The sequence below is a fragment of the Maniola jurtina genome, chromosome 17, assembly GCF_905333055.1.
Source record: "Maniola jurtina chromosome 17, ilManJurt1.1, whole genome shotgun sequence".
Taxonomy (NCBI): domain Eukaryota; kingdom Metazoa; phylum Arthropoda; class Insecta; order Lepidoptera; family Nymphalidae; genus Maniola; species Maniola jurtina.
Genome location: NC_060045.1, coordinates 9,479,459 through 9,493,826, shown reverse-complemented (window position 1 = coordinate 9,493,826; position 14,368 = coordinate 9,479,459). Strand labels below are relative to the sequence as shown.

The following is a 14,368-nucleotide window of genomic DNA, read 5'->3' as shown; positions in this document are numbered from 1 at the left end:
TTTTTTAATTTTTTTAATTTTTAATTTTTAATTTTAATTTTTTAATTTTTATATACGTGAAATTTTATTTATATGTAATCACTTTGCAGCGCCCTGACTGGGCTTCATGTTGTAATATTATAATTATTTTCTATTATGATGTAAAACATGAATGCAAATAAATAAAGAATAAATAAATAAAGATTGAAGCTATTCAAAAACATTTCAAGGAATAAAGTCCGTTACGAATTTTGCCGCAAATTACTTTTGAAGGGCACAAAAGGTCAGCCCCGTTTTAGATCTGAAACTTAGTTTAGTACAAGTTTAGGGCATAACACGATTAAGTTGACAAATTGTTTGGATTTATGGTGTATTTTTAGAGCAATAAATATAGAACGGAAGCAGCTTTAACATTGTAAAATGGTAATAGATCAGATAGATGTAGATGGTTATAGCACGAGTAGTTCGTAGAACTATAGGGCTAGTTCAAAATATGTTTACATAGTTTAAAAGCTTGGTAAAACAGAGTGGCTGGAAATCGATTTAAAAGTTTTGTTAACAGCTTTAACTACTGCCGTAATAAAAAGGACGCTAAAATAAAAAAATAAAAGTAACATTGCTGCTATAATGACCGCCTGGAAGGAAAAATTTAGATAACGTTTATTTTTTGGATTTATTACCTTATAAAGGCAAATTATTTAGGCAAACAATAATGAAGTAGATAGTAAAGTGTTTGGTGGTAAACTTTAGTATATAAATTTTTACGAAGATTGGTTTTTAAGATACTCTTCCGAGCTTTAGGATAATGTCCGCAAATAACTTAGACTAAGTACTTCGAAAGTAGCTCACGGGTAAAATTTATGAGCAATTTGCATCTCACCGCGGCTAACAAACTCGCATCCATCGTTAAGATCAGATCGGCTGTCGTCGAATACAAAATGGACGTTTTTATTACACTTTCTATCACCATTATGCATAAAATTGCAATTACTCTATTCATATATATGATGCGCGCGATTTCGTCCGCGTGGGTTTAAGTTTTTAAAATCCCGTGGGAAGTCCCTAGTTTTCCAGGATAAAAGTAACCTATGTCCTTCCTCGGGATGCAAGCTATACACCAATACACCAAATTTTGTCAGTAACAGTTTAATGGGTGGGCCGTGAAAAGCTGATAGACAGACATACACACTTTGGTATTTATAATATTAAGTATAAGTAGATGGATATGGATTATACAAGCTACCTACGGGCCGTAGGTAACTACCTACTAGCTACATTGTTGCAGAAATGATAAATTGGAAAAGTTAACAGTAGTTGTTAGGTACTTGTATAACCATCCAAATCCATCTATACCTACTAATATTCTATCATAATTATTCACGAGATCACTAAATTCACGAGTTCTTTAATTTTATTATTATTTGGCTATCTGAATGTTTTAATGTATGTCAAGTAACCTTTGGTTCAAATCGGGATGTTTGCTCGAATGATAAATTCTGGACGTATCTAAGTAACCAACTATGACTTAGGGGAATTCTGTAATTAAGGCTTCAAAAACCTCTGTGCGAATTAGCTCACAGTTAACCATTAGTTAAATATAAGCAAAGGCACTAAATAACATAACCTATTCTTTAAAAACCCCAGTTTCCTGAACTCCTGCGTTAATCCAGTCGCTCTATACTGCGTGAGTGGAGTCTTCAGACAACACTTCAATCGCTACCTCTGCTGTCGACGTAGTGCGCTCCACCCCACATGCAGCTCTAGGCTGTCCAGAACTGCTATATGCGAGACCTCCTTTAGAAGCACCCAACGACACCGCTGCAATAGGTACGCATTTATCAAACCTTTATCTCTACCAGATTTCTCAACTCCTGCGTCAACCCGATCGCCCTATGCAGCATGAGTGACGTGTACAAGAAGTACTTCATCAGATATGTCTGCTGTAAGAAGGATGTTCTGCAACCGACACACAGTTTGAGGTTGATGAAGATGAATTGTGAAACGGGGGTCGGGGGCTCTCAGAGGCACACGTTCAAAAGGTAGGAAACGAAACTTTTAAATATTTTAAAAACACTCTGTTCAGTTTTCTAATCTATGTAGTGCAGCGGAAGATTGCCTTTCCAGCACAAGACACAAGATGTGCGAAAATGCATAGTTTCACTGCGCTGGGTTTATAGAGTCAAGTTATGAAAAAGATTCCGACGAATTGAGAACCTCCTCCTTTTTTGGAAGTCGGTTAAAAATGAATAAGTCTATTGGATTGGATCTTCACAGATTCCGCAGTACCTAGGGCAATTCTTCAAAAATGTCTGAAACCAAAAATGGGAAGAGACGGAAAAGAACTGAAATCATAAAAAAATCATGCAGACTGCAAAGTCTAGATAAGTAAATGAATAGGTATAATAGAAGTTTGATCAAAGTTAAACATTTGATGGGTGAAATTCGGGCGTCGATTTGAGAGTAAGTCAAATTGATTTCCTCAACTACGGACTAGTTTCCGAAACCATTTACGAGTAGCATCTCTACCAAACTGACTCTAGGTATTTTACTGCATATTCATATAATTTGTGGTATATTTTTTTTCTTACAAAAATATTTAAATATACTATGATAGTCATTTTTAATTAGAAAGAACCACAAGACGCCTATATCAAAAATATCGTAACTGGCAGGATTCGAACCGATATTTAATATCGGTAATATGTATGTATGATAACGATTTTGAAATGTATTTAAAAATTATTTAGAAAATTTCTTTCAAGTGTAGTTAAAAATACTATCATAATAATTATGAATATCATGTTATCTTTACTAGTGCTTAATCGGAGTTTTATTCCCAACAGGAACCCAACGGAGAGCATCGTTATATCGAACTACGACTACGGCAGCACAAAGAAGAAGAATAACATCATATTGAGGAACAGTACTGACGGTGTCACCATAATGACAGTTAGGGATTCCAATGACTTCATGAATGACGTCAACGAAAAGCGTATCGAAAGATAGACGTTGATGTAAAGTTAGGAAAAGGTGAATAATTCCAATAAATGAATGTCTCCAGAGAAAGAAAGGAAAGTGAATAATTCCAATAATTTCATGAATTACGTTAGTGAAAATGTGTTGAAGGTAACCAGTTATGAAAAGTGAACAATTTCAATAACTTCATGAATGATGTCAAAGAACATGGTGTAAAAGTAAAAGAAAATAATTCCAATAACTTCAGGAATGACGTCAGAGAAAGATAGATAGTGATGTAAAGTAAGGAAAAGTGAATAATTCCAATAACTTCATGAATGGCGTCATACAGAATAAAGATAGACAGTGATGTGAAGTAAGGAAAAGCGAATAATTCCAATAATTTCGTGAATAACTTTAATAAATATTATGTACTTATGGGAAGATAGTTATGTAAAGTTAGAAAAGTGAATAACGTCATTGCGCATGAAAATTCCGCTATGTGAAAAACCACAAGTTTTCAGGCGACTCCATTAAACTTAAACTTTTTGAAAAAACTGTACTATTTAATCAAAATCACATAGCTAAAAAGATTACCCCTTTGACTAGCACATACGCTAGCACGGGTAATTTCATGCCTTTCAAGATTGAACAAAATGACATCAAAAACGAAAATTCTTTAAAAATACATAGCGGATTTTGCATGCGCAGATGAGTTCATGAATTATGTCAAAGATAGACAGCTAGTAATTAATGTAAGATAAGAAAATTGAAAATAGATACTAATATATATAGATAGATAGATATAAAACTATGTCAATTTTATGTAATTCATATTATAATTACAAAAATATGACATAGTTTAAAAAATCTGAACGACAAAATTAATTGAAACTTATTTATATAGATTTAAATAAAAAGATAAGAAAAATTTGAAATAAACCCATATGCACTATGTAAATATATAAAAGGAAACTGACTGATTTCTTAACACACAGCTCAAAGTGGAAGAATCGGCTGTTTGGCATGCAGAATGCAAATAGCTATAATGAAGTAGGCATCCACTAAGAAAGAATTAAAATAAACCCAAATGCATTATCTCCTAAATATATACAAGGGAAAGGTTGACTGACTGACTGATCTAACAACACACAGCTCAATCTACTGGACGGATCGGGTTGAAATTGGCAAGCCGATAGCTATTATGACGTAAACATCCGCTAAGAAAGGACCTTTGTCAACCCCCAAGGGGGTAAAATATGGTTTTGAAACCGTAATCCACGCGGACGAAGTCACGGACGTAAGCTAGTTTCCAATATAAAACACAACAATGACAAAATAACGTTCAAAAATTAAATATCAGTTGTTAATTAATATTAATTATTTGGACAATTTGTCATTATGAAACTTCACAGAAATTATTGTCATTGTCTGTTAATTAAAATGTACACCTGTGTTATTAATAACAATGATTTATATTCAATTCCGCATTAAAATTTCAACATGGCACAGATTTTCTGTCGCATGTTCATTGTTTTAACTTTTGTATCTTTTGTAAGTTTTATATGGGTAAGTTAATTGTTTGAGGGGTGGGCGGCGTAGTTGTGACAGTTCTGGATGGATGATCGACTTTGGTCTTTTCGATTCCTCTATCCTTCGGCCATATGTGCGCCGGCCTAATGTGCTCTACATTAAGGGCCGGCGCACATATGGCGGAGCGCAGTGCAGAGCATGTCCGCGAAGTTTTCTAATCGCGTGACACATTACGCGAATTTCTACGAGAGAATGCGCGAGCACGCGCGGGACTGCGCACGGATGCGCGAGTATCCGCATGGATGCACAATTGATTTTAGATATTATTTCAATGAGGCCAATGTCGATAATATTTTGATTGTGAAAAATGCTCTGCGGTGCGTTCCGCCATATGTGCGCCCGCCCTAAGTCGTCAGTTCCGATTGTTATCACTAACATCGGATAATAATTAATCGTTAAGAAACAAATAATAAAGTTTAAATTGAACTATTACTCATAGCCGATTCGTATGCCGAAGGATATAGAAACCCGAGATTACTATCCAATGAAAAACCGAAAGGAGTCAGAAACCTCAGCAATGAAGAATACGTTATACGACATTTAGTTACGTTTATGCTCGGGCCACATTTAGGTTAACGTCAATGCCCAACAACGCTATGATAATATTCCGCTGATAATAATCAACGCGTTAAACTGATTGGCCACACATTAGACAGCATTGAATTGGGGTTAAAGTCGTTTAACGCCAAACGGCAATGTGAATGTCGTTGCTTTTATCGCGTTGATCGTGGCTACACTTGCGGTTATCGGGAAATGCCGTTGAAAAACGCATTAACCGCAGCATTGGAATGTACAATCTGTAATCCAAGGAGTTGTATTAAACACGTCACACAGAAGACAATAGTGAGGGCAGGAGCGCGGTTTTCACGCTTGGCAGTGTGAACACTTTCTTAGTGTTTTAGAATGAGCTCGAAACAGTACATGGAGACCTAAAACACAACTACAGACAGAGTAGCGGTGGTTCAGTCAGTATATTATGTACTTAATTTAACACCAATATAGGTGCCGCTAGTATTAGTCATGAAGTTGTACCTACTTGGTTTTACTAAAATTGTACCCAAGTCACAGAGTTCTTAAGCGCCCAGTACACAATGGTCTGTGATGGGCCACGCTTTGCAATGCACAATTGTAGGCCACGATCACTTGGTGTTCACACAATGGCGCATGGCTCATTGCTGCCTGGCAAACCACTTGCGATGGACGTCGAAGTAATTACGGCTGCGTACTATCCCGGTCAGCGGCCGGTGACGAACTAAACAATGGCCGATTGTGTAAACACCACAGGCCACGCTACGCCACGATTCCTTTGAAGTGTGCCCAAAAAACCGACAACTCCCCGATTGCGCGCCACGATTGACAATTGTCCGCCATTATATACCATTACCCCCTGTACACAATGGCGATGGCCTGTAGTGGGCCCGCATGGGCCATTGTGTACTGGGGCCTTAAGTGGTATAGACGTAATAGGTGTCTATGGGTATTTTATTGACATAGATTCATCTATGTATATAGAATCTAAGGACCAAAATTGTAATGTTTGTATCGTTAGTCATACGGCAGCTTTTATTATATTAATCTATTTATTTCAACATAGTTTTAAGGATCTTAAGTTTGGAACAATAGATAAATTTTGTAAATATTATTTTAGTATATCTAATTATGTACAAAGTAGTATTAAAATACCTTTACCAAAGTTTAGCCATAAGGAAGATAATGTGACATAGTAGTTACTATATTTAAAATATAATTAAGAATCTGAATGTGAAAAAGTGAACTTGGTTATTTTTACCCAATTCCGTAAATGTGATTATGTATCTACCTACCTATTTATGTACAGTGAAATTAAACTAAAGCAAGAACGCTTAAAGTCTCGAGTTATATTTAATTTATCGCTAAGTAAAACGGGTCGAGGTAATTTATTATTAAAACGGTTCTTTGATTAAAGTCTACATAGGATTAAATGGAATTATTAACACTTATTAAGTTATCCTTCTTAGAGAGAGTTAAAAAGCCTTAAAGGTTAAGAGGTCGGCCTCCTAATCGGGTTGTCGGGGGTTTGATCCCGGGCACGCATCTTTTCGAAATTATGTGCGTTTTAAACAATTAAATACCGGCCAAGTGCGAGTCAGACTCGTGCACCGAGGGTTCCGTACTCGGGTATTTTTTTTTTTGAGATTTTGCACGATAAATCAAAAACTGTTATGCATAAAATTATATAAAAATATGTTTTAGAATGTACAGGTAAAGCCTTTTCATTTGATACCCCACTTGGTATCTTACTTTGAAAATTTAAACACATTTTAATTTTTTTCTGCGATGTAACGACAAATTCACGGTTTTCAGATTTATTCCTTTACTTGTGCTATATGACCTACCTACCTGCCAAATTTTATAATTCTTCGGAAAGTACCCTATAGGTTTTCTTGACAGACACGACGGACGGACGGACAGACAGACATGATAGACAACAAAGTGATCCTATAAGGGTTCCGTTTTTCCTTTTGAGATACGGGACCCTAAAAAATCATTTGGTTTAGCGGTGAAGGAAAACATTGACCAAAGAGTTCTCCATTATGTTCTCAAAGTGTGTGAAGTCTGCCAGTCCCCACTAGGCCAGCGTGGTAGACTATGGCCAAACCCTTCTCATTCTGAGAGGAGACCCGACGTGCTCAGTAGTGTGCCGGCAATGGGTTCATCATGATGATAATGAAGTTATCCTTCTTCGCCGAGCATAGGTATATAAGTAGGTAGGCATTCCTGCTAGTGCTATTACGATCTGCCTACTAGAGTCATAAATCATACTCGAACTTCTAACCCTTATAGAGTGATGCCAGAATAACCTACTATGCATAACTTTGATGGATCACTACCAACAATGACGATACAAGAAAATAAGTTTGAGTAATACCTGAAACTAATTTATTATTATACATATAGGTATAAGTCTAACTTATAAACGGAAAATATAAATTATAATTTTTAGGGTTGCACGCCCAAAGTCTCTCTCAATGTCACTCTGCTATTTGTCTGATCGCTTACCTTAGATATTATTATTGTATATTATTGTAAATATGTTATATATGTCTTATATAGCTATAAATGTTATACCTAAATCTTCCCCCTGAAATGTTAAGTTACACACAGAACAACACAGATTGTGGCTTTGTTTTATTGATAAGATAGGTACTATCAATGTTTGGGAATTTAGTACCTAGCTTATATTATGTATGTACATAGCTTTTCTAAAATTATTGTAAAACCTATATTTATTCGTAAGTGTGACATGGTAAATTGAGGCAATCTCATGATGTTATGAAAATAAAGGATGTTAAAAACGATTTTTATTTTATTTTAAACACCTTTGACCTTAATGAACTATTCCACTACGACGACGCGACTTCCGATTCTCGCAAGAAACGTTTTTGTTAACGTTTCTGATACGAACCGCTTTCTTCTAAAAATATGAAAATCGAAACTCCGGTTATGTTCACCATAGCTCCGGTGTTCCAAGTGAACCTGTAATCCTTCGAAGTTCCGGAGTTAGGAAACCGAAGCACCAAAACCGGAAATCACCGGAGCCCAAACCCTACGTGGAACGCCCTTCCGGCGTCAGTGTTTGCTGGCTGACAACTATAACCTAAGGCAAGGATAAATAAGCATCTTTTAGTCATGCGAGCTCCAATCTTGACCTTATTGTTTCCCTGGCATGATTGTCACCAAGCGCAATTCTAAATAGGTAGTTGTGCATGGCGCCATTAATTAATATCGTGGGAGGCAACCGCGTGGCCAGTTCTCGCATCGTAGTCGCTTTGATCACGCAGGGTTTTTTAAAAAGAATATTAGCCATAGGAATCACGACTAACATTCCCCTTTCCCCTCCAACTAAGCCTGAAGCTTGTGCTAGGAGTGGGTACGATAATAGTGCAACGGGTGCGGTTTGAACCAGTTTGGACCGCCGACCTATCGCACTACAGTCCGCTCATTTAACTAATAAATGAATCATCCCCAACCAAACTTTTTGCGGGCTGCAACTTGTTTCTGCTTACAACTAGATGTCCTGTGTGGGTGGCGTCGATTCTAATGTCACTCTCTAAACTAAATTTAAAACCTCTTTATCTTTTTAATATTGTTAAAAAAGGATGGAAAATAAATTTTAAATTAAAGACTTCATTTTAGCGCTACTCTACTAATAAAATTTTAATCAAGATCGGGACCTATAGTTTGACAGTTTTAAATTAAATTCAGTTAGCCTGTCCTTTTCCTATTATATAGGTAAGAAAAAAATACGAATACACTAGAATTTAGTTGTCATTAAAATCAGTAACAGTGTCACATTAATTTTAATGATTTCGCACAACACGATTTTGTTTGAAATAGCCTTTCCATACGTACTAATCCTATTCAATGTTAGTATCGGATTACTAATCATTAAGTAAATGTGACATTTAAAACCTAAATGCATTTAGCTCTAATTAGCTGAACAACAGACCTCTATGTACTCAAATAATCCCGAAACCAGAGTAAGCTCCGCGAAATCAAACTACGTAATTTAGATGTATTATGATTCCAATGTGCTTTGAAGCTACAGACCTGAAACTGGTGCAAGTAAATTAATGCTAAATACTAGCTATTTTTAGAAGCACTAAACTTACAATTTTGTGTCATCGTGTGAATAATCCTAACTAATAACAATTTTTTTTGTTGTTGTTTCTGTTATTTTATTATTTGTTATTTCTATAATTTTAATTTTGTAAGCATTTTTTTTAATGTGGCAATAATGATATAATAAATAAATGAGAATTAAATAAAAAAACCTAAAAATATGTGTATTATTGTAAAACTCCATTTACACTTGACTATACCTAACCAGTTAAGTTGCACGAAGGTTGCACGTTGGTACACAAATTCTGATATAATAATTTTAGGGATCTGTAGTCTGTACCCGAACGGTGCCAAAACGGCTCTTTTACTGAACCTCCGCTGTCATTCCGTCAGTTTGTGTGTCAGCGGGCACCACCCGTGCCTCATAAACCACTATGAATAATCTTCTCATAAGTAAAAGCATCTCGTGCGCATTGATTTGATGTCAATAAATAAATAAACTTTCACAGTCTGATGGGACGACAATCCAACACGATCAGAGAAGAATCAGGGGCCGGACGGCTTCACGTATTCTTCAAGGATAAGGATGTAACATCGCTGAAAATGTCTTGACAAAAAAATTTGGTATTAATACGTGGATTTAGGTTTTTAAAGATCCCGTGGGAACTGTTTGATTTTCCGGGATAAAAAATTTCCTATGACAATTACATGGACGCAAGCTACCTCAGTACCACATTTCATATTTGTATGAAAAGCTGGTTGTATATAAGTAGTATAAGTATGGTTAAGCGGATGGATCTTTAGGAACCCGTGGGAAATCTTTGATTTTCCTGGATAAAAAGTAGTAGGTAAGTATATGTCCGTCCCCGGGATATAAGTTAACTCTGTGTTAAGTTTCGTCAGAATCGGTTTAACTATTGGGCCGTGAAAAGGTAGCACACAGATAGACAGACTTTCGCATTTATAATATTAGTATGGACGTATGGACTGTGGTTTTAATATTCCCTAAGCGAATGTTTGACTTTAGGACTATAGGTCTTCTCGAGGAGACTCCATTTTATTCAGTTCAGACGAAATGTTTACTTTGAAAATCCGTAAGTACACCAATATAACAGTGCTTGCAGCTAAGAATATGTGCAAGGTACGTGATACTAGACACCTAATATCCGTTCAACGCCAAAGACTGAGCTCTCTCGCTTTTGCTTTGTTGGTATGGGAAGCATTGGAGACATTTTGAGACAAGAAAATTGGTACCAAGAACGCAGCGTAATACTGTTGCCTTTGCCCACTTTAGTGTCAGATTTATATCATTAGAATACGGGTACAGAAAATTTTAGTAAATTAATTGGTATGGTAAACTATGATAGTGATAGATACAGAATTAGGGTTCCGTACCCAAACATTGACAGCCGAACCCTATTACTACTTCGCTGTCCATTCGTCCGTCTGTTTGTCTGTCAGCGGGCTGTAACTCGTGAACCGTTATAGAGTAGAGAATATAAATTTTCACAGATTGTATATTTCTATTAGCCACTATACAACAATAAATAATATTTTAGCTAAATAGCCGCTAAGTAAATAAAAAAAAATTTTAAAAAGTAGCTACATAATCTTGTAGGATGGTACGGAACCCTTCCTGTGCAAATCCGACTCGCACTTGGCCGGTTTTTTTTAATTATTCAACTCTCAACTCAACAATACGATTGGTCTATAAACAAAGTCTATAGGAGAATCTATTTAAATCCTCTAAACATCATTCGCACGAATGAAAAGGAAAATTCGTTTCGTATTACTTGAAACTGAACATTGAGTTATGTTTCACGTTAAACTAAACAATGAGCCTCATTAGTGCTTATTGGTAAAGCCTATACTATTATAGGCTGTACATCTACTCGATGACACGTGCATCATGAACGCCATTGTCATTGTAGTTATATGTAGAGAGAGAGCCAGCGCGTGCTAGACCTTCGTTTCATTTCATTTCATTTATTTGCATAGATTGAGGAGAAGGAGGTTATTCTATAAAAGCTGAAAGTTTCTCTGCGTATTGTCCCCAGCACAGGGAGAAACGATCAGCGACTATGAAGTTTGGATCATAGTGGCTTTGGAAGATTTAACAGGTAACAAAGGTGTAAAAAAATTTATCCGACAAGTGAAGGAACTAGAAAAGAGCTGATAACTTTCAAACGGCTGAATCGATTTTCTTGCATTATAGCTAAGAACACTCTCGATCAAGCCACCTTTCAAACAAAAAAAAAACTAAATTAAAATCGGTTCATTAGTTTAAGAGCTACGGTGCCACAGACAGATACACAGATACACACGTCAAACTTATAACACCCCTCTTTTTGGGTCGGGGGTTAAAAAATCTCACGTCGAAGTATAAAGTCTAATTTTTTGTATATTTTCTTCGGAATAGTAAATACTTTCAGAGAAACTTTCAGGTTTTGTAAAATAACGAAAGTCTGGCACGCGCTGGCTCTTAATCATCAGTTTAGTAGAAGTAGTTAAAAACAGTTTCAAGATTTGAATGAAACATCGGAAAGTGAAGCTAAGAAAAAAATATTTAAATAGAACGGAAAAGATTTTAGGAAGGTTCATAATTTATCAATCGAGCGACAGGCTTGCTTTGAGCGCAATTTAAATTAAACTGGTGTAAATCACATAATTCAGACACCCTAAACATATTTCAATTAAGTATTATACATGAATAAGATTGAAAAGGATCGGTATTGTATGACCGGAGGTTGAACAATGAGTTTCACTAAACAGTGAGCCTCATGCATCTTGGAAAGGCCTTTGTTGCGTACCGATACAATGCATCACGATTAAGCGGTATTGCTATTAGAACATCGATGTATTAGAACGAAATTCGTGGCCGAAGTATGTTCATAATTATTTATTATATTTAATTTACCCACCAAGCAACAGAGTTGGTGTAAGCAAGGCTTAAACCTAATTTCACCACACTCTGTTTGTTAATTTAAGAGGGGTCTCTCCGTCACTCGCTCCATACAAACGTAGTTAAAATTTCATTTGAATATTAAGCAACCAAAGTCCATGAAATTTTGCAGACATATTCTAGAAACTAATATCTATGCCTGTGGTTTTCCAGATTTCTGTTAAAATATTCGATATCAAAGTTACGCGGTCTTAAAAATTCACATACAAATCTTTGAGCCCCTGTAATTTTAAAACCACATATTTTTAGAAAAATCTAAAACCCCACAGGCACAGATATGATTTTCTAGAATATTTCTGCAAAATTTCATCGACTTTGGTTCCTTAATATTCAAATGAAATTGGAACTACGATTGTATGGAGTAAGTGACGGAGAGAGCCCTGTTGACATCCTGCCAAACGATTTAACAGGCTGTTAATGGAAATGAGTGTTCTACCATGTACAAACATTAACTTCCTTAAACTGAATACTGATGTCAAAACTTAAATCTAACATTACTCAGACCCCCTAAACATATTTCGTTCACATGAATTACTTGGATTGAAAAGGAGAAATCTGTTTTGTATTACCAAAGGCTGAACAATGACTTCTATTTCACGTTAGACTAAACAGTGAGCCTCGTAAATCTTGGTAAAGCCTTTGTTATGTGTGGATATTTGGATAGGCAAAACTTAGATCTTGCAAACATAAATACTAAGATTTGTGGAAGGATAAACGCAAACGGAGCACATTAGGCTCGTTTTCTCGAGGAATTCTAGTGTTATCCAAATGGTGCCAACGAGGTTCTATTACTAAACGTCTGCTGTCCGTCTGTCTGCTTGTCAGCGGGCTGTATCTCGCGAACTGTAATAGGTAAAGAGGTGAAATTACAATACAATGTATTTCTATTGCCGCTTATAGCAACAAATTAAAAAAAAAAAACATAATCTTGCACGTTGTGTTGCCCTTTGCTTGCGAGGCCAACTCACTCCTGACTGATTTTGTTTATCGTTGTTTTCCCTGAAGATTCTTTCAGGTGCTTGATATGCGATCTGTTACTGAATATTATAAATGCGAAAGTGTGTTTGTTTGTTAGTTATTCTTAGGGCGTGAACCTAACTAAGCTACCAATCGACTTGATTTTTGACACAGAGATAGGTGAAAGGACGCAGAGTAACATACGCTACGCTACTTTTATCCCGGAATATCAAAGAGTACCTACGGGATTTTTGAAAACCAAAATCCGCGCGGACGAAGTCGCGGGCATCAGTCGGTTATAAAGATGAATCATTGCTTTATTTACAATACGTCTTAAATTACTTGGTCGTTTAAAAACTTATTCAATTATGCATGGGCACGGTTTGTATTAGATTTTCATGCTCTTATGGAACTTTCTTGTGATATTTTTACATGCTTATGTCGTGCAGTAGGTATGCCACATACTCGTAATAGCGAGTGCAACATACGTTTGCGGCAGCAAGAAAATAATTGAAATAATAATAAATGATTTAAAAAAAAACGTTTTTATTTTAAAAAGCTCTATTTAACAACCATAATGCAAACTTTTTCTTCTTCTTATTGAATTACTAACTACCCTTTCACCTGGCACATGAGTAAATATTATGTCCTGTACGTCTCTGTAGGTATGATGAGTGACTAACATTATGAAGAGCCGAAAGCCACTCTAACCTAATATAATCTGAGTCGATATATAAATTAGAGCCTCAATAGCTCAACCGGTAAAGGAGTGGACTGAAAACCGAAAGGTCGACGGTTCAAACCCCGCCCGTTGCACTATTGTCGTACCTAATAACATGGCCACGGTAATATTCATTACCGTGACATGGCTAATATTCTTTAAAAAACAAAATTCTGTAGGTATTTTCAGCGATAAACATCAAAACATTTTCTTTTTACTCCGACACTGAACATTTCAAAATAATCTAAAAGTATTTCTATGTTCGCTTTGTCGTTGGGGATTAAGAATAAATTAAATGCTTCTTATAAGCTTATCGTCCAAGGATAACCCTTCGTAAATTCTAGTGAAAGCGGCTCAATTATGTAGGCCTCATTAAATGGCGCATATTTCTTGAGATATTTGGGAAGGCCTTAAATTATTTATGTACAGATAGTACAATGATAGAATAGCGTTGAAAATGACACCCCTATTTCAAAAAGCCTCGACAGCTGTCTCGAAAAGTTCACTTTTGACACATGTTGGATATTTTGGATCTTTGTAAAGCGAGAGCTCAGTGATTCGTCAACTACCACAGGAACCTCCTCAGTTATGCGCTATAC

At 36.0% G+C, this 14,368-nt stretch overlaps 1 protein-coding gene across 2 annotated transcripts in view; it reads left to right on the top strand.

The window, feature by feature from the left end:
- LOC123873888 (neuropeptide CCHamide-2 receptor-like) overlaps positions 1–3,726 on the top strand; it is an 80,669-nt gene extending 76,943 nt beyond the window's left edge. The window contains exons 7-8 of one of the 2 annotated variants that reach the window (XM_045918985.1): positions 1,839–2,018; positions 2,823–3,726. In XM_045918985.1, the coding sequence (XP_045774941.1) occupies positions 1,839–2,018; positions 2,823–2,985 (343 nt within the window). In that variant the 3' untranslated portion in view covers positions 2,986–3,726. Of the gene's footprint in view, positions 1–1,623; positions 1,807–1,838; positions 2,019–2,822 lie in introns of both variants that reach the window. The other variant, XM_045918984.1, reaches the window with a different exon arrangement.
- Positions 3,727–14,368: the final 10,642 nt, after the last annotated feature.